General features: G+C 42.6%; 1 protein-coding gene across 1 annotated transcript; it reads left to right on the plus strand.

Moving 5' to 3' along the window:
- Positions 1–8386: 8386 nt before the first annotated feature.
- Positions 8387–14127, plus strand: LOC143363838 (uncharacterized). The gene is made up of 3 exons (XM_076804369.1): positions 8387–8711; positions 8759–9892; positions 10214–14127. The coding sequence occupies exons 1-3, from the start codon at positions 8387–8389 to the stop codon at positions 14125–14127; spliced, it is 5373 nt and encodes a 1790-aa protein (XP_076660484.1).
- The last annotated feature ends 8865 nt before the right edge of the window (positions 14128–22992 follow it).

Below are 22992 nucleotides of genomic sequence, written 5' to 3' on the forward strand. Positions count from 1 at the left end.
ATCCTATCCTCTATCCTATCCTATCCTCTATCCTATCCTATCCTCTATCCTATCCTATCCTCTATCCTATCCTATCCTCTATCCTATCCTATCATCTATCCTATCCTCTATCGTATCCTATCCTATACTCTATCCTATCCTATCCTCTATCCTACCCTCTATACCATCCTCTATCCTATCCTATCCTCTATCCGATCCTCTATCCTATCCTATCATCTATCCTATTCTATCCTCTATCCTATCCTATCCTCTATCCTATCCTCTCCTCTATCCTATCCTACCCTCTTTCCAATCCTATCCTCTATCCTATCCTATTCTCTATCCTATCCTATCCTCTATCCTATCCTATCCTCTATCCTATCCTATCATATATCCTATCCTATCCTCTATCCTATCCTATCCTCTATCCCATCCTATCCTCTATAACTATCCTATCCTCTATCCTACCCTATCCTCTCTCCTATCCTATCCTCTATCCGATCCTCTCTCCTATCCTATCCTCTATTATAACCTATCCTCTATCCTATCCTATCCTCTATCATATCCTATCCTCTATCCTATCCTATCCTCTATCCTATCCTACCCTCTTTCCAATCCTATCCTCTATCCTATCCTATCCTCTATCCTATCCTATCCTCTATCCGATCCTCTATCCTATCCTAGCCTTTATTTTATCCTATCATATATCCTATCCTATCCTCTATCCTATCCTATCCTCTATTATAACCTATCCTCTATCCTATCCTATCCTCTATCATATCCTATCCTCTATCCAATCCTATCCTCTATCCTATCCTATCCTCTATCCGATCATATCCTCTATCCCATCCCATCCTATCCTATCCTATCCTCTATCCTATCCTATCCTCTATCCGATCCTATCCTCCATCCCATCCTATCCTATCCTATCCTATCCTCTATCCGATCCTCTATCCTATCCTATCCTCTATTATAACCTATCCTCTATCCTATCCTATCCTCTATCCTATCCTATCCTCTATCCTATCCTATCCTGTATCCTATCCTATCCTCTATCCTATCCTATCCTCTATCCTATCCTATACTCTATACTATCCTATCCTCTATCCTATCCTATCCTCTATCCTATCCTATCCTCTATCCTATCCTATCCTCTCTCCTATCCTATCCTCTATACTATCCTATCCTCTATCCTATCCTATCCTCTATCCTATCCTATCCTCTATCCTATCCTATCCTCTATCCTATCCTATCCTCTCTCCTATCCTATCCTCTCTCCTATCCTATCCTCTATCCGATCCTCTATCCTATCCTATCCTCTATTATTTCCTATCCTCTATCCTATCCTATCCCCTATCCTATCCTATCTTCTATCCTATCCTCTATCCTGCCTCTATCCTATCCTCTATCCTATCCTATCCTCCACCCTATCCTCTACCCTATCCTATCCTGTATAATATCTTTTACTCTACCATATCCTATCCTCTATCCTATAGTATCATCTATCCTATTCTATCCTCTATAATATCCTCTATCATATCCAATCCTTTATCGTATCCTCTATCCTATCCTATCCTCTATCCTATCCTATCCTCTCTCGTATCCTATCCTCTATCCGATCCTCTATCCTATCCTATCCTCTATTATTTCCTATCCTCTATCCTATCCTATCCCCTATCCTATCCTATCTCTATCCTATTCTATCCTATCCTCTATCCTATCCTATCCTCAATCCTATCCTCTCCTCTATCCTATCCTACCCTCTTTCCAATCCTATCCTCTATCCTATCCTATCCTCGATCCTATTATATCCTCTATCCTATCCTATCCTCTATCCGATCGTCTATCCTATCCTATCCTCTATCCCATCCTATCCTCTATCCTATCCTATCCTCTATCCTACCCTATCCTCTCTCCTATCCTATCCTCTATCCGATCCTCTCTCCTATCCTATCCTCTATACTATCCTATCCTCTATCCTATCCTATCCTCTATCCTATCCTATACTCTATCCTATCCTCTCCTCTATCCTATCCTACCCTCTTTCCTATCCTATCCTCTATCCTATCCTATCCTCTATCCTATCCTATCCTCTATCCTATCCTCTAACCTATCCTCTATCCTATCCTCCATCCTATCCTCCATCCCATCCTCTATCCTATCCTATCCTCTATCCTATCCTATCCTCTATCCTATCCTATCCTCTATCCTATCCTATCCTCTATCTTATCCTATCATCTATCCTATCCTCTATCGTATCCTATCCTATACTCTATCCTATCCTATCCTCTATCCTACCCTCTATACCATCCTCTATCCTATCCTATCCTCTATCCGATCCTCTATCCTATCCTATCATCTATCCTATTCTATCCTCTATCCTATCCTATCCTCTATCCTATCCTCTCCTCTATCCTATCCTACCCTCTTTCCAATCCTATCCTCTATCCTATCCTATTCTCTATCCTATCCTATCCTCTATCCTATCCTATCCTCTATCCTATCCTATCATATATCCTATCCTATCCTCTATCCTATCCTATCCTCTATCCCATCCTATCCTCTATAACTATCCTATCCTCTATCCTACCCTATCCTCTCTCCTATCCTATCCTCTATCCGATCCTCTCTCCTATCCTATCCTCTATTATAACCTATCCTCTATCCTATCCTATCCTCTATCATATCCTATCCTCTATCCTATCCTATCCTCTATCCTATCCTATCCTCTATCCCATCCTATCCTCTATCCTATCCTATCCTCTATCATATCCTATCCTCTATATTATCCTATCCTCTATCCTATCCTATCCTCTATCCTATCCTATCCTCTATCCTATCCTATCCTCTATCCGATCCTATCCTCTATACCATCCTATCCTATCCTATCCTATCCTCTATCCTATCCTATCCTCTATCCTATCCTATCCTCTATCCTATCCTATCCTCTCTCCTATCCTATCCTCTCTCCTATCCTATCCTCTATCCGATCCTCTATCCTATCCTATCCTCTATTATTTCCTATCCTCTATCCTATCCTATCCTCTCTCCTATCCTATCCTCTATACTATCCTATCCTCTATCCTATCCTATCACCTATCCTATCCTATCCTCTATCCTATCCTATCCTCTCTCCTATCCTATCCTCTCTCCTATCCTATCCTCTATCCGATCCTCTATCCTATCCTATCCTCTATTATTTCCTATCCTCTATCCTATCCTATCCCCTATCCTATCCTATCTTCTATCCTATCCTCTATCCTGCCTCTATCCTATCCTCTATCCTATCCTATCCTCCACCCTATCCTCTACCCTATCCTATCCTGTATAATATCGTTTACTCTATCATATCCTATCCTCTATCCTATAGTATCATCTATCCTATTCTATCCTCTATAATATCCTCTATCATATCCAATCCTCTATCGTATCCTCTATCCTATCCTATCCTCTATCCTATCCTATCCTCTCTCGTATCCTATCCTCTATCCGATCCTCTATCCTATCCTATCCTCTATTATTTCCTATCCTCTATCCTATCCTATCCCCTATCCTATCCTATCTCTTTCCTATTCTATCCTATCCTCTATCCTATCCTATCCTCAATCCTATCCTCTCCTCTATCCTATCCTACCCTCTTTCCAATCCTATCCTCTATCCTATCCTATCCTCTATCCTATCCTATCCTCTATCCGATCGTCTATCCTATCCTAGCCTCTATCCTATCCTATCATATATCCTATCCTATCCTCTATCCTATCCTATCCTCTATCCCATCCTATCCTCTATCCTATCCTATCCTCTATCCTATCCTATACTCTATCCTATCCTCTCCTCTATCCTATCCTACCCTCTTTCCTATCCTATCCTCTATCCTATCCTATCCTCTATCCTATCCTATCCTCTATCCTATCCTCTATCCTATCCTCTATCCTATCCTCCATCCTATCCTCCATCCCAACCTCTATCCTATCCTATCCTCTATCCTATCCTATCCTCTATCCTATCCCATCCTCTATCCTATCCTATCATCTATCCTATCCTCTATCGTATCCTATCCTATACTCTATCCTATCCTATCCTCTATCCTACCCTCTATACCATCCTCTATCCTATCCTATCCTCTATCCGATCCTCTATCCTATCCTATCATCTATCCTATTCTATCCTCTATCCTATCCTATCCTCTATCCTATCCTCTCCTCTATCCTATCCTACCCTCTTTCCAATCCTATCCTCTATCCTATCCTATTCTCTATCCTATCCTCTCCTCTATCCTATCCTATCCTCTATCCTATCCTATCATATATCCTATCCTATCCTCTATCCTATCCTATCCTCTATCCCATCCTATCCTCTATAACTATCCTATCCTCTATCCTACCCTACCCTCTCTCCTATCCTATCCTCTATCCGATCCTCTCTCCTATCCTATCCTCTATTATAACCTATCCTCTATCCTATCCTATCCTCTATCATATCCTATCCTCTATCCTATCCTATCCTCTATCCTATCCTATCCTCTATCCCATCCTATCCTCTATATTATCCTATCCTCTATCCTATCCTATCCTCTATCCTATCCTATCCTCTATCCTATCCTATCCTCTATCCGATCCTATCCTCTATCCCATCCTATCCTATCCTATCCTATCCTCTATCCTATCCTATCCTCTATCCGATCCTATCCTCTATCCCATCCTATCCTATCCTATCCTATCCTCTATCCGATCCTCTATCCTATCCTATCCTCTATTATAACCTATTCTCTATCCTATCCTATCCTCTATCCTATCCTATCCTCTATCCTATCCTACCCTCTATCCTATCCTATCCTCTATCCCATCCTATCCTCTATACTATCCTATCCACTATCCTATCCTATCCTCTATCCTATCCTATACTCTATCCTATCCTATCCTCTATACTATCCTATCCACTATCCTATCCTATCCTATCCTCTATCCTATCCTATACTCTATCCTATCCTCTCCTCTATCCTACCCTACCCTCTTTCCTATCCTATCCTCTATCCTATCCTATCCTCTATCCGATCCTCTATCCTATCGTTTCCTCTATCCTATCCTATCTTCTATCCAATCCTATCCACTATCCTATCCTATCCTCTAACCTATCCTATCCTCTATCCTATCCTATCCTCTATCCCATCCTATCCTCTATCCTATCCTATCCTCTATCCTACCCTCTATACCATCCTCTATCCTATCTTATCCTCTATCCGATCCTCTATCCTATCCTATCATCTATCCTATTCTATCCTCTATCCTATCCTATCCTCTATCCTATCCTCTCCTCTATCCTATGCTACCCTCTTTCTAATCCTATCCTCTATCCTATCCTATTCTCTATCCTATCCTATCCTCTATCCGATCCTCTATCCTATCCTAGCCTCTATTTTATCCTATCCTCTATCCTATCCTATCCTCTATCCTATCCTATCCTCTATTATTTCCTATCCTCTATCCTATCCTATCCCCTATTCTATCCTATCTCTATCCTATTCTATCCTATCCTCTATCCTATCCTATCCTCTATCCTATCCTCTCCTCTATCCTATAATACCCTCTTTCCAATCCTGTCCTCTATCCTATCCTATCCTCTATCCTATCTTATCCTCTATCCGATCCTCTATCCTATCCTAGCCTTTATTTTATACTATCCTCTATCGTATCCTTTCCTCTATCCTATCCTATCCTCTATCCTATCCTATCCTCTATACTATCCTATCCTCTATCCTATCCTATCCTCCATCCTATCCTATCCTCTATCCTATCCTATCATCTATCCTATTCTATCCTCTATCCTATCCTATACTCTATACTATCCTATCCTCTATCCTATCCTATCCTCCATCCTATCCTATCCTCTATCCTATCCTATCCTCTGTCCTATCCGATCCTCTATACTATCCTATCCTCTATCCTATCCTATCCTCTATCCTATCCTATCCTCTATCCTATCCTATCCTCTATCCTATCCTATCCTCTCTCCTATCCTATCCTCTCTCCTATCCTATCCTGTATCAGATCCTCTATCCTATCCTATCCTCTATTATTTCCTATCCTCTAACCTATCCTATCCCCTATCCTATCCTATCTTCTATCCTATCCTCTATCCTGCCTCTATCCTATCCTCTATCCTATCCTATCCTCCATCCTATCCTCTACCCTATCCTATCCTGTATAATATCGTTTACTCTATCATATCCTATCCTCTATCCTATAGTATCATCTATCCTATTCTATCCTCTATAATATCCTCTATCATATCCAATCCTCTATCGTATCCTCTATCCTATCCTATCCTATCCTATCCTCTCTCGTATCCTATCCTCTATCCTATCCTATCCTCTATTATTTCCTATCCTCTATCCTATCCTATCCCCTATCCTATCCTATCTCTATCCTATTCTATCCTATCCTCTATCCTATCCTATCCTATATCCTATCCAATCCTCTATCCTATCCTATCCTCTATCCTATCCTACCCTCCATCCGATCCTCTATCCTATCCTATCATCTATCCTATTCTATCCTCTATCCTATGCTATCTTCTATCCTATCCTATCCTCTATCCTATCCTATCCTCTATCCTACCCTATCCTCTCTCCTATCCTATCCTCTATCCGATCCTCTCTCCTATCCTATCCTCTATACTATCCTATCCTCTATCCTATCCTATCCTCTATCCTATCCTATACTCTATCCTATCCTCTCCTCTATCCTATCCTACTCTCTTTCCTATCCTATCCTCTATCCTATCCTATCCTCTATCCTATCCTATCCTCTATCCTGTCCTATCCTCTATCCTATCCTATCCTCTATCCTATCCTATCCTCTATCCTATCCTATCCTCTATCCTATCCTATCCTCTATCCTATCCTATCATATATCCTATCCTATCCTCTATCCTATCCTATCCTCTATCCCATCCTATCCTCTATCCTATCCTATCCTCTATCCTACCCTATCCTCTCTCCTATCCTATCCTCTATCCGATCCTCTCTCCTATCCTATCCTCTATACTATCCTATCCTCTATCCTATCCTATCCTCTATCCTATCCTATACTCTATCCTATCCTCTCCTCTATCCTATCCTACTCTCTTTCCTATCCTATCCTCTATCCTATCCTATCCTCTATCCTATCCTATCCTCTATCCTATCCTCTATCCTATCCTATCCTCTATCCTATCCTATCCTCTATCCTATCCTATCCTCTATCCTATCCTATCCTCTATCCTATCCTATCCTCTATCCTATCCTATCCTCTATCCTATCCTATCCTCTATCCTATCCTATCCTCTATCCTATCCTATCCTCTATCCTATCCTCTATCCTATCCTCCATCCTATCCTCCATCCTATCCTCTATCCTATCCTATCCTCTATCATATCCTATCCTCTATCCTATCCTATCCTCTATCCTATCCTATCATCTATCCTATCCTCTATCGTATCCTATCCTATACTCTATCCTATCCTATCCTCTATCCTACCCTCTATACCATCCTCTATCCTATCCTATCCTCTATCCGATCCTCTATCCTATCCTATCATCTATCCTATTCTATCCTCTATCCTATCCTATCCTCTATCCTATCCTCTCCTCTATCCTATCCTACCATCTTTCCAATCCTATCCTCTATCCTATCCTATTCTCTATCCTATCCTATCCTCTATCCTATCCTATCCTCTATCCTATCCTATCATATATCCTATCCTATCCTCTATCCTATGATATCCTCTATCCCATCCTATCCTCTATAACTATCCTATCCTCTATCCTACCCTATCCTCTGTCCTATCCTATCCTCTATCCGATCCTCCCTCATATCCTGTCCTCTATTATAACCTATCCTCTATCCTATCCTATCCTCTATCATATCCTATCCTCTATCCTATCCTATCCTCTATCCTATCCTATCCTATCCTCTATCCTATCCTATCCTCTATCCTATCCTATCCTCTATCCGATCCTATCCTCTATCCCATCCTATCCTATCCTATCCTATCCTCTATCCTATCCTATCCTCTATCCGATCCTATCCTCTATCCCATCCTATCCTATCCTATCCTATCCTCTATCCGATCCTCTATCCTATCCTATCCTCTATTATAACCTATCCTCTATTGTTGCGGACGTAAATGCGTGCGAATCTCGGCGGCGGAAATGCGACGACACAGGTGTCCGAATGCATGGTCAAGCCAAGCGAGTAAAGGTAGACGCAAGGCGTCTACCTTAGGCCGCTAAAAACCTCAACAAATGGAGGGAATATTCCCTGATATGAAGGTTTAACGAGCACGGGGGGACCGAAGAGTCCACCCGGGGCCGTCAGGCTACTGGAAGAAGCCACGAGATTCGCTAAGCGCATGAGGGGGAGAACAGATGTTTAGGAAAAACAAAGAGTCGGGAACATCTCGGGTACCGACCCCTCATTTAAATCCGCAGGTATGCGACGACATGCCGAGGTTCCGCGAAAAAGGGATCAAAAGTTTCCAGGTGATAAGGCGACCGCTCGCCGAAGGCTACGTTTTGTGTTGGATTGTGTGCACCATGGAGGGGACTCAGTTGTCGAGGATCCACGGGCTGAGTGGGGGATTCTCGGGCTGCGAATTCAGTATTGTGTCAGCAGGGAACGAACGAGCAACAATATTTGTACACGAACATTTGGTGCCGAAACCCGGGAATTTCGCCGGTTTAGAGAGACAAGGCAATCTTGTCAAAGTGCTTGTGTCGTTTCGAGGAAGTGATACGAAGCTGACAGGTCAATGGCTAGAGGGAAGCGCAAGGCTCCTGTGAACGGAGGACGGCGAGCCCCATGTTCGCCGAAAAGAACTCGTACCAGAAGCGAAGCAGGAGCCATCAGAACCACCCTGGGGATCAGCGATACTGACGAAGCCGGACCATCCGGGCTACAACCTGGACAGATGAACCGAAGAAGATTGGGATCGCTCACCTCAGACGCGCCGGTGGAGGAAGGGATCGCCGAAGACTCCGATAGGGACATCCGTCAACAGGAGTCATCCACAATTCGAGGAGGAGGCGACGTCGGGAACTGGATGAGTAGCACGCGACTTCAAATACAAGAACAGAGTGAGCGTGACTGTCCGCGAGAGAGGGACTCGACGATACGAATTGTAGAGGCTATCGAGTCTACGTTGCGCACCGTCCGCGAAGCAACAATAGGGGAAGCGAGCTTACGCATCGCGAACAGATTGTCAGCGACGGGAAAATTGCCTGAGTTTTCGGGAAACCCATTAGAATGGAGGCATTTTAAAGAAGCATATCTTTTAACCTCAGAAATGGGTGGATATAATGAACGCGAAAACATGGCTAGATTGTTTACCGCGCTGAAAGGAGAGGCACGTGACTCGGTTAGCAGTTTGTTCGCCATAGGACGCGACGCGTCATTGGTCATGCGTACATTAGAATTGAATTTCGGGAATAAGAACATGGTGGTCCAGAAGATCGTGAGTGACATCAAGGAATTACCGAGCATAGACTCTGGTAAAATGAGCTTAACGAAGTTTGCGACGAAACTTCAAAACGCTGTCACTGCCTTGCGTTCTCTCGATCTCGTCGGATATCTCCACAGCCCCGATCTGACGCAGAGTGTGGGAAATAAAATACCATCGGCTCTGAAATACGCGTACAATAAATACTCTTCTGAATCCTCTCAGAATAAAACGGAGTTAGAAAAACTAGCAGATTTCTTAGGCAGAGAATCAGAACTCGCAGAAGCAGTAGGAGTGTTTAATACAGAATCAAACACCGACGTGACGTCGTCTAGGGCCGCAATTCCGAAGGAGCAGCTTAGGCCGAAAAGACGGAGAATTGCGACGGAAAGGGCGTACGACATAAACTTAGTTGAAGGTCAAAAGGGAGACGTTGGTAAATGCGTGTTCTGCAATAGGGGGAATCACATCGCAACCGAATGCCGAGTTTTTGCAAGAGAAACAATAGCGCGACGATGGTACTTGATAAAAAAATTCACACTGTGTTTCAAATGTTTTCGGAAGGGGCATTCGCGAATGAAATGTAATGGTAGTAACTGCGTGAAATGTGGGGGGTCGCATCATGCTCTTCTGCACAACAGCAGATTCGAAAAAAAATTGCGGACCGCAAGTCCGGGAGCAATCAGCCGGGAGCTAGAACCGCCATCGAGTGTCATTCCAGGAAACACCGCTAATAACGGTTTATGACTAAACAAAGGAGGAACACTGCTGAAAATACTGCCGGTCCGGATAGTGGGTCCAATTAAGACAATAAATACGTTCGCCTTATTAGATGAAGGATCTACGGTTACCCTCGTTGATAAAAAAGTGCTATCCGGCACGGGAGTAAAGGGGACACGCGTAATCGTTACATTAAAAGGCATAGACACACGGGAGAAATTGGTGACGAATTGCGAGAAGATAGAGTTCGACATACAAGGAGAAGGTAATATACATAAAATCAAACAAGCTATTGCGATACGAGATCTAAGACTTCCGGTCCAATCACTCTCGAAGGATATCGTACAGTACACCCAACATAAAGAAAAAATAGCTGTCCAATCATATACAAACGCGCGGCCCAGGATCCTTATAGGACAGGATAATTGGCGCTTAATAGTAAATCTTGAGTTGCGCACGTTGGAGAACACGGACCTCGCACTCTCCCGTTGCCTACTGGGATGGACATTACACGGGCAGCAACAACAATGTACGGAGAAAATAGTTTCAAGCAGATGCGCGATGCAACAAGCATCTTTTGGATTTCCAGATAGCGTTAAAGGTCTGGACCAGGACGAGAGCCTCGATCAGTTAATGCGAAATTACTTTGAAATAGATAGTCTGGGCGTAAGGGAAACAAAAAAAGAAAACGGTAAAGTTAACCGTGTAATGAAAATCTTAAACGATACAAGCCGTCGCGAGGGGAACGTGTGGGAAGTAGGGTTGTTGTGGAAAGAAAACCGTGCGCCATACGTGGACAGCAAAATAATCGCGCAAAGAAGGCTCGATTCGTTAGAAAGGAAACTGGATCGCGACCGGAACTACGCGGCTAAATATTACGCGGAATTAGATCGCGTTATAGAAAGTGGGTATGCGGTAAAGGTGAATCCTGAACTCAAAAGGGAAAAGTATTGGTACCTGCCGCATTTTGGGGTTCAAAATATTAATAAACCGGGAAAAGTAAGAGTAGTTTTTGATGCGGCCGCCAAAACAAATGGGCTTAGTTTGAACGACCAACTAGAGGCAGGCCCAGATTTGTTACAGTCATTACCCGGTATCTTGATGCGTTTTAGGTTGTACGAATTCGCGTTTAAGGCGGACATAAAGGATATGTTCCTGCAAATAAAAGTCAGAGACGAAGACCGTGGAGCACAGAGGTTTCTGTGGCGCGGAAAAAGAAGAGTAGGAAACCCGGATACGTATGAAATGACACGCTTAATATTCGGCGCGAAATCATCTCCGTGCAGTGCGTTATACATTAAAAAGAAAAATGCCGTCGAAAACGCCGAGGCGTCACCGGAAGCAGCGAAAAGCATAGTTGAAGATAGCTATATGGATGACTATCTAGCCAGTCGAGGAACCATCGATCAAGCGAAGAAACTTATTCACGATGTGATCAGGATAAATCTAAAGGGAAGTTTTAAAATGCACAGTTGGGCAAGCAATTCCGTATATATTATAGATTCTATTCCGGAGACGGTTAGGCAACAGGGTCGAGACGACATGCGCTTATGCGACCGCGGGGGAGAGCGAGTTTTAGGACTTATTTGGAGTACCCAAGCGGATGTATTGCATTTTGACTTAGGAATGACTAAAGTATCGGAGAGTATACTCGCGGGCGAAAAAAGACCGACTAAACGAGAATTTCTCAGAATCATCATGTCCGTATTTGATCCATTAGGTCTTCTGTCTCCATTTACTCTAAAATCAAAAATATTAATGCAAGAGATATGGCGCAGTGGCATAGAATGGGATCAACCGTTAAGAGACGAAGAACAATTAGATTGGGCATCCTGGCTCGAGGGACTTCGCAAAATAAGTAGTCTCCGTATTCCTCGTTGCTACACACCAACCGGGATCGACTGCGCGAAATTTCAGCTACACATATTTTGCGACGCCAGCTTGAAGGGCTACGCAGCAGCAGCATATTTGAGGGTTGTCATGCGAGACGGATTCGCACGTGTAGCGCTAATCATGGGGAAAACCAGGGTTACACCTTTGAAACCGTTGTCGGTCCCACGTTTAGAACTACAAGCCGCGTTGTTGGGTGCGAGACTAGGTAAAACTGTTGCCGATGAACTAAAAATCGAAATAAGTGAGCGAATATTCTGGTCCGATTCTATCACAATCGTTCGATGGATAAAATCAGAACCGCGAACACGGCAGGTATTTGTAGCAAATCGATTAGGAGAAATCGGAGAATTAACGTTGAGTTCCGAATGGCGGTGGTTGCCATCCTCTTTAAATCCCGCGGATGACGCCACGCGCTGGTCAAAAAAAGAAATGAGCACAAACGATCGTTGGTTCACCGGTCCGGAATTTTTACATCAGGCAGAGTCCAATTGGCCAAGGGAAAAAGATATCACCGAAGCCGAGAAACTGCAAATTGATGCCATTGAGATAAGAAAGGTAAAGGTGTACGTCGCTCAGGCATACGAATACTATGTCCCATATGTCGCGAGAATGTTGGGTTGGCCGGGATTATTAGTAGCCGCGAGACGCATAAAAACCGCCTTTGACCGCTGGAGAGGAAGAAGCCGGACTCAAATAACAACGGAAACGATCATTTCAGCCGAACACTATTGTTATCGCTCTATTCAGTCCGAAATGTTTGTAGAAGAACTGGAAGCATTGAAAGCGAAAAAGGGCATCAACAAAAAAAGTAAGATTGTAGCACTGAAACCCTACGTTGACGAAAAAGGAATTCTGCGAGCCTGGGGACGAGTTACCAAAATAGCTGAAGAGGAATTTAACAACCATCCAATCATTTTAGATAGCAAACATCCCGCTACCAAATTGCTAATAGAACATTACCACCGGCGTTTTTATCACGCTAGTAATGAATCAGTCGTAAATGAGTTAAGACAGCAATTTTATATAATAGGAATTAGACGCGCGCTTCGGTCGATAATAAGTAGGTGTGTAATATGCAGGATACGCCGGGCGAAACCGCCGAATCCGATCATGGCAGCTCTACCAGCTGGTCGCATAGCATATAGGCAACGACCTTTCTGTCATTGTGGCGTGGACTATTTCGGCCCGATGCTCGTAAAAATTGGAAGGCGCAGGGAAAAACGGTGGGGGGTGCTTTTCACTTGTCTTACGACAAGAGCGATTCATTTGGAATTAGCTCACAGCTTGAGCACTAGCTCAACCATTATGGCCATAAAAAGATTAGCGGCGCGAAGAGGTTCACCTTTAGTAATGTACAGCGACAATGGTACAAATTTCAAAGGAGCGAGCAAAGAACTCCGGGACGCAATTGCGACTATTGAAATAGGAAAGATATCCAATTATGCTCTGGAAAAAAGGATAAAATGGATCTTCAATCCGCCGGACGCGCCTCACATGGGCGGAGCATGGGAGAGGCTAATTAGATCAGTCAAAATTGCTCTCGATGCAATTTTGCGGGAACAGGCCCCTAGCGAAGAAGTCCTCCAAACGTTAATGGTAGAAGTAGAACATTCGATTAATTCGCGGCCGCTAACGCATGTATCCACCGACCTTCGCGATAACGAAGCATTAACTCGGAATCACTTCTTGATAGGATCATCGTCGGGGGAAATAAAATTAGGCAGGTATGACACTCAAGTAGCGTGTCCGAAGAAACAATGGCGAATTGCACAAGCCTTTGCCGATGCATTTTGGCAAAGGTGGTTGAGAGAATACCTACCAACTCTAATCGCACGTCCAAAATGGTGCGAGGCAGAAAAATCGCTACAGACCGGAGATATAGTGCTGATAGTTGAACTAAATACACCCCGAAACCTTTGGAGAATAGGTACAATAATTGAAGTGTACCCGGGTTCAGATGGGGTAGTCAGAGTAGCCAAAGTGCGAACAAAGAAAGGCGAATTCATGAGACCCGCACGGAAACTAATAAAAATAATGTCCAATTCGAAATCAATGTAAGTTAGTATTGTTGTTGCGATTAGAATTAAGTTAGTATTGTTGTTGCGATTAGAATTAAGATAGTATTGTTGTTGCGATTAGAATTAAGATAGTATTGTTGTTGCGATTAGAATTAAGTTAGTATTGTTGTTGCGATTAGAATTAAGATAGTATTGTTGTTGCGATTAGAATTAAGTTTGTATTGTTGTTGCGATTAGAATTAAGTTAGTATTGTTGTTGCGATTACAATTAAGTTAGTATTGTTGTTGCGATTAGAATTGAGTTAGTATTGTTATTGCGATTAGAAATAAGTTAGTATTGTTGTTGCGAACCCTAATAGAAGTCGAGATAACGTCACTGTTACTTTATGCCAGAAATTAAATAAAAAAAAAGATTTAATTTGAGGGGGAGAATGTTGCGGACGTAAATGCGTGCGAATCTCGGCGGCGGAAATGCGACGACACAGGTGTCCGAATGCATGGTCAAGCCAAGCGAGTAAAGGTAGACGCAAGGCGTCTACCTTAGGCCGCTAAAAACCTCAACAAATGGAGGGAATATTCCCTGATATGAAGGTTTAACGAGCACGGGGGGACCGAAGAGTCCACCCGGGGCCGTCAGGCTACTGGAAGAAGCCACGAGATTCGCTAAGCGCATGAGGGGGAGAACAGATGTTTAGGAAAAACAAAGAGTCGGGAACATCTCGGGTACCGACCCCTCATTTAAATCCGCAGGTATGCGACGACATGCCGAGGTTCCGCGAAAAAGGGATCAAAAGTTTCCAGGTGATAAGGCGACCGCTCGCCGAAGGCTACGTTTTGTGTTGGATTGTGTGCACCATGGAGGGGACTCAGTTGTCGAGGATCCACGGGCTGAGTGGGGGATTCTCGGGCTGCGAATTCAGTATTGTGTCAGCAGGGAACGAACGAGCAACAATATTTGTACACGAACATCTATCCTATCCTATCCTCTATCCTATCCTATCCTCTATCCTATCCTACCCTCTATCCTATCCTATCCTCTATACTATCCTATCCTCTATCCTATCCTATCCTCTATCCTATCCTTTCCTCTATCCTATCCTATCCTCTATCCTATCCTATCCTCTATACTATCCTATCCACTATCCTATCCTATCCTCTATCCTATCCTATACTCTATCCTATCCTATCCTCTATACTATCCTATCCACTATCCTATCCTATCCTCTATCCTATCCTATACTCTATCCTCTCCTCTCCTCTATCCTACCCTACCCTCTTTCCTATCCTATCCTCTATCCTATCCTATCCTCTATCCTATCGTTTCCTCTATCCTATCCTATCCTCTATCCGATTCTCTATCCTATCGTTTCCTCTATCCTATCCTATCCTCTATCCTATCCTATCCACTATCCTATCCTCTATCCTATCCTATCCACTATCCTATCCTATCCTCTAACCTATCCTATCCTCTATCCTATCCTATCCTCTATCCCATCCTATCCTCTCTCCTATCCTATCCTCTATACTATCCTATCCTCTATCCTATCCTATCCTCTATCCTATCCTATACTCTATCCTATCCTCTCCTCTATCCTATCCTACTCTCTTTCCTATCCTATCCTCTATCCTATCCTATCCTCTATCCTATCCTATCCTCTATCCTATCCTATCCTCTATCCTATCCTATCCTCTATCCTATCCTATCCTCTATCCTATCCTCTCCTCTATCCTATCCTACCCTCTTTCCTATCCTATCCTCTATCCTATCCTATCCTCTATCCTATCCTAACCTCTATCCTATCCTATCCTCTATCCTATCCTATCCTCTATCCTATCCTCTATCCTATCCTCCATCCTATCCTCCATCCTATCCTCTATCCTATCCTATCCTCTATCCTATCCTATCCTCTATTTTACCCTAGCCTCTATTTTATCCTATCCTCTATCCTATCCTATCCTCTATCCTATCCTATCCTCTATTATTTCCTATCCTCTATCCTATCCTATCCCCTATCCTATCCTATCTCTATCCTATTCTATCCTATCCTCTATCCTATCCTATCCTCTATCCTATCCTCTCCTCTATCCTATCCTACCCTCTTTCCAATCCTATCCTCTATCCTATCCTAGCCTTTATTTTATCCTATCCTCTATCCTATCCTATCCTCTATCCTATCCTATCCTCTATCCTATCCTATCATATATCCTATCCTATCCTCTATCCTATCCTATCTTCTATCCCATCCTATCCTCTATAACTATCCTATCCTCTATCCTACCCTATCCTCTCTCCTATCCTATCCTCTATCCGATCCTCTCTCCTATCCTATCCTCTATTATAACCTATCCTCTATCCTATCCTATCCTCTATCATATCCTATCCTCTATCCTATCCTATCCTCTATCCTATCCTATCCTCTATCCTATCCTATCCTCTATCCTATCCTATCCTCTATCCTATCCTCTCCTCTATCCTATCCTACCCTCTTTCCAATCCTATCCTCTATCCTATCCTATTCTATCCTATCCTCTATCCTATCCTATCCTCTATCCTATCCTCTCCTCTATCCTATCCTACCCTCTTTCCAATCCTATCCTCTATCCTATCCTATCCTCTATCCTATCCAATCCCGTAACCTATCCTATCCTCTATCCTATTCTACCCTCCATCCGATCCTCTATCCTATCCTATCATCTATCCTATTCTATCCTCTATCCTATGCTATCATCTATCCTATCCTATCCTGTATCCTATCCTATCCTCTATCCGATCCTCTATCCTATCCTATCCTCTATCCTATCCTATCCTCTATCCTATCCTATACTCTATACTATCCTATCCTCTATCCTATCCTATCCTCTATCCTATCCTATCCTCTATCCTATCCTATCCTCTCTCCTATCCTATCCTCTATACTATCCTATCCTCTATCCTATCCTATCCTCTATCCTATCCTATCCTCTATCCTATCCTATCCTCTCTCCTATCCTATCCTCTCTCCTATCCTATCCTCTATCCGATCCTCTATCCTATCCTATCCTCTATTATTTCCTATCCTCTATCCTATCCTATCCCCTATCCTATCCTATCTTCTATCCTATCCTCTATCCTGCCTCTATCCTATCCTCTATCCTATCCTATCCTCCATCCTATCCTCTACCCTATCCTATCCTGTATAATATCGTTTACTCTATCATATCCTATCCTCTATCCTATAGTATCATCTATCCTATTCTATCCTCTATAATATCCTCTATCATATCCAATCCTCTATCGTATCCTCTATCCTATCCTATCCTATCCTCTCTCGTATCCTATCCTCTATCCGATCCTCTATCCTATCCTATCCTCTATTATTTCCTATCCTCTATCCTATCCTATCCCCTATCCTATCCTATCTCTATCCTATTCTATCCTATCCTCTATCCTATCCTATCCTCTATCCTACCCTATCCTCTCTCCTATCCTATCCTCTATCCGATCCTCTCTCCTATCCTATCCTCTATACTATCCTATCCTCTATCCTATCCTATCCTCTATCCTATCCTATACTCTATCCTATCCTCTCCTCTATCCTATCCTACCCTCTTTCCTATCCTATCCTCTATCCTATCCTATCCTCTATCCTATCCTATCCTCTATCCTATCCTATCCTCTATCCTATCCTATCCTCTATCCTATCCTATCCTCTATCCTATCCTATCCTCTATCCTATCCCATCCTATATACTATCCTATCCTCTATCCTATCCTATCCTCTATCCTATCCTATCCTCTATCCTATCCTCTCCTCTATCCTATCCTAGCCTCTTTCCTATCCTATCCTCTATCCTATCCTATCCTCTATCCGATCCTATCCTCTATCCCATCCTATCCTATCCTATCCTATCCTCTATCCTATCCTATCCTCTATCCGATCCTATCCTCTATCCCATCCTATCCTATCCTATCCTATCCTCTATCCGATCCTCTATCCTATCCTATCCTCTATTATAACCTATCCTCTATCCTATCCTATCCTCTATCCTATCCTATCCTCTATCCTATCCTATCCTCTATACTATCATATCCTCTATCCTATCCTATCCTCTATTCTATCCTCTATCCTATCCTCTATCCTATCCTCTATCCTATCCTCTATCCTATCCAACCCTCCATCCGATCCTCTATCCTATCCTATCCTCTCTCCTATCCTATCCTCTATCCGATCCTCTATCCTATCCTATCATCTATCCTATTCTATCCTCTATCCTATCCTATCCTCTATCCTATCCTATACTCTATACTATCCTATCCTCTATCCTATCCTATCCTCTATCCTATCCTATCCTCTATCCTATCCTATCCTCTATCCTATCCTATCCTCTCTCCTATCCTATCCTCTATACTATCCTATCCACTATCCTATCCTATCCTCTATCCTATCCTATCCTCTATCCTATCCTATCCTCTATCCTATAATCTCCTTTATCCTATCCTACCCTCTTTCCAATCCTATCCTCTATCCTATCCTATTCTCTATCCTATCCTATCCTCTATCCGATCCTCTATCCTATCCTAGCCTCTATTTTATCCTATCCTCTATCCTATCCTATCCTCTATCCTATCCTACCCTCTTTCCAATCCTATCCTCTATCCTATCCTATCCTCTATCCTATCCTATCCTCTATCCGATCCTCTATCCTATCCTAGCCTTTATTTTATCCTATCATATATCCTATCCTATCCTCTATCCTATCCTATCCTCTATCCCATCCTATCCTCTATCCTATCCTATCCTCTATCCTACCCTATCCTCTCTCCTATCCTATCCACTATCCGATCCTCTCTCCTATCCTATCCTCTATTATAACCTATCCTCTATCCTATCCTATCCTCTATCATATCCTATCCTCTATCCTATCCTATCCTCTCTCGTATCCTATCCTCTATCCGATCCTCTATCCTATCCTATCCTCTATTATATCCTATCCTCTATCCTATCCTATCCCCTATCCTATCCTATCTCTATCCTATTCTATCCTATCCTCTATCCTATCCTATCCTCAATCCTATCCTCTCCTCTATCCTATCCTACCCTCTTTCCAATCCTATCCTCTATCCTATCCTATCCTCTATCCGATCGTCTATCCTATCCTTGCCTCTATTTTATCCTATCCTCTATCCTATCCTATCCTCTATCCTATCCTATCCTCTATCCTATCCTATCATATATCCTATCCTATCCTCTATCCTATCCTATCCTCTATCCCATCCTATCCTATCCTATCCTATCCTCTATCCTATCCTATCCTCTATCCTATCCTATCCTCTATCCTATCCTATCCTCTATCCTATCCTATCCTCTATCCTATCCCATCCTATATACTATCCTATTCTCTATCCTATCCTATCCTCTATCCTGTCCTATCCTCTATCCTATCCTCTCCTCTATCCTATCCTAGCCTCTATCCTATCCTATCCTCTATCCTATCCTATCCTCTATCCTATCCTATCCTCTATACTATCATATCCTCTATCCTATCCTATCTTCCATTCTATCCTCTATCCTATCCTCTATCCTATCCTCTATCCTATCCAACCCTCCATCCGATCCTCTATCCTATCCTATCATCTATCCTATTCTATCCTCTATCCTATGCTATCATCTCTCCTATCCTATCCTGTATCCTATCCTATCCTCTATCCGATCCTCTATCCTATCCTATCCTCTACCCTATCCTATCCTCTATCCTATCCTATATTCTATACTATCCTATCCTCTATCCTATCCTATCCTCTATCCTATCCTATCCTCTATCCTATCCTATCCTCTCTCCTATCCTATCCTCTATACTATCCTATCCTCTATCCTATCCTATCCTCTATCCGATCCTATCCTCTATCCCATCCTATCCTATCCTATCCTATCCTCTATCCGATCCTCTATCCTATCCTATCCTCTATTATAACCTATCCTCTATCCTATCCTATCCTCTATCCTATCCTATCCTCTATCCTATCCTATCCTCTATCCTATCCTATCCTCTATACTATCATATCCTCTATCCTATCCTATCTTCTATTCTATCCTCTATCCTATCCTCTATCCTATCCTCAAATCCTATCCAACCCTCCATCCGATCCTCTATCCTATCCTATCATCTATCCTATTCTATCCTCTATCCTATGCTATCATTTATCCTATCCTATCCTGTATCCTATCCTATCCTCTATCCGATCCTCTATCCTATCCTATCCTCTACCCTATCCTATCCTCTATCCTATCCTATATTCTATACTATCCTATCCTCTATCCTATCCTATCCTCTATCCTATCCTATCCTCTCTCCTATCCTATCCTCTATTCTATCCTATCCTCTATCCTATCCTATCCTCTATCCTATCCTATCCTCTATCCTATCCTATCCTCTATCCTATCCTATCCTCTATCCTATCCCATCCTATATACTATCCTATCCTCTATCCTATCCTATCCTCTATCCTGTCCTATCCTCTATCCTATCCTCTCCTCTATCCTATCCTAGCCTCTTTCCTATCCTATCCTCTATCCTATCCTATCCTCTATCCGATCCTATCCTCTATCCCATCCTATCCTATCCTATCCTAACCTCTATCCTATCCTATCCTCTATCCGATCCTATCCTCTATCCCATCCTATCCTATCCTATCCTATCCTCTATCCGATCCTCTATCCTATCCTATCCTCTATTATAACCTATCCTCTATCCTATCCTATCCTCTATCCTATCCTATCCTCTATCCTATCCTATCCTCTATCCTATCCTATCCTCTATCCTATCCTATCCTCTATCCTATCCTATCCTCTATACTATCATATCCTCTATCCTATCCTATCTTCTATCCTATCCTATCCTCTCTCCTATCCTATCCTCTATACTATCCTATCCTCTATCCTATCCTATCCTCTATCCTATCCTATCCTCTATCCTATCCTATCCTCTATCCTATCCTATCCTCTATCCTATCCTATCCTCTCTCCTATCCTATCCTCTCTCCTATCCTATCCTCTATCCGATCCTCTATCCTATCCTATCCTCTATTATTTCCTATCCTCTATCCTATCCTATCCTCTATCCTATCCTATCCTCTATCCTATCCTATCATCTATCCTATCCTCTATCGTATCCTATCCTATCCTCTATCCTACCCTCTATACCATCCTCTATCCTATCCTATCCTCTATCCGATCCTCTATCCTATCCTATCATCTATCCTATTCTATCCTCTATCCTATCCTATCCTCTATCCTATCCTCTCCTCTACCCTATCCTACCCTCTTTCCAATCCTATCCTCTATCCTATCCTATTCTCTATCCTATCCTATCCTCTATCCGATCCTCTATCCTATCCTAGCCTCTATTTTATCCTAGCCTCTATTTTATCCTATCCTCTATCCTATCCTATCCTCTATCCTATCCTATCATATATCCTATCCTATCCTCTATCCTATCCTATCCTCTATCCCATCCTATCCTCTATCCTATCCTGTCCTCTATCCTACCCTATCCTCTCTCCTATCCTATCCTCTAACCGATCCTCTCTCCTATCCTATCCTCTATACTATCCTATCCTCTATCCTATCCTATCCTCTATCCTATCCTATCCTCTATCCTATCCTATCCTCTATCCTATCCTATCCTCTATCCTATCCCCTCCTCTATCCTATCCTACCCTCTTTCCTATCCTATCCTCTATCCTATCCGATCCTCTATCCTATCCTATCCTCTATACTATCCTATCCACTATCCTATCCTGTCCTCTATCCTATCCTATACTCTATCCTATCCTCTCCTCTATCCTACCCTACCCTCTTTCCTATCCTATCCTCTATCCTATCCTATCCTCTATCCGATCCTCTATCCTATCGTTTCCTCTATCCTATCCTATCCTCTATCCGATCCTCTATCCTATCGTTTCCTCTATCCTATCCTATCCTCTATCCTATCCTATCCACTATCCTATCCTATCCTCTAACCTATCCTATCCTCTATTCTATCCTATCCTCTATCCCATCCTATCCTCTATCCTATCCTATCCTCTATCCTATCCTCTCCTCTATCCTATCCTACCCTCTTTCCAATCCTATCCTCTATCCTATCCTATCCTCTATCCTATCCTATCCTCTATCCGATCCTCTATCCTATCCTAGCCTCTATTTTATCCTATCCTCTATCCTATCCGATCCTCTATCCTATCCTATCCTCTATCCTATCCTATCATATATCCTATCCTATCCTCTATCCTATCCTATCCTCTATCCGATCCTCTATCCTATCCTATCATCTATCCTATTCTATCCTCTATCCTATCCTATCCTCTATCCTATCCTATCCTCTATCCTATCCTATACTCTATCCGATCCTCTATCCTATCCTAGCCTCTATTTTATCCTATCCTCTATCCTATCCTATCCTCTATCCTATCCTATCCTCTATTATTTCCTATCCTCTATCCTATCCTATCCCCTATCCTATCCTATCTCTATCCTATCCTATCCTCTATCCTATCCTATCCTCTATCCTATCCTATCCTCTATCCTATCCTCTATCCTATCCTCCATCCTATCCTCCATCCTATCCTGTAACCTATCCTATCCTCTATCCTATCCTATCCTCTACCCTATCCTATCCTCTATCCTATCCTATCATCTATCCTATCCTCTATCGTATCCTATCCTATCCTCTATCCTACCCTCTATACCATCCTCTATCCTATCCTATCCTCTATCCGATCCTCTATCCTATCCTATCATCTATCCTATTCTATCCTCTATCCTATCCTATCCTCTATCCTATCCTATCCACTATCCTATCATATCCTCTAACCTATCCTATCCTCTATTCTATCCTATCCTCTATCCCATCCTATCCTCTATCCTATC

Source organism: Halictus rubicundus, unplaced genomic scaffold (assembly GCF_050948215.1).
Source record: "Halictus rubicundus isolate RS-2024b unplaced genomic scaffold, iyHalRubi1_principal scaffold0146, whole genome shotgun sequence".
NCBI lineage: Eukaryota > Metazoa > Arthropoda > Insecta > Hymenoptera > Halictidae > Halictus > Halictus rubicundus.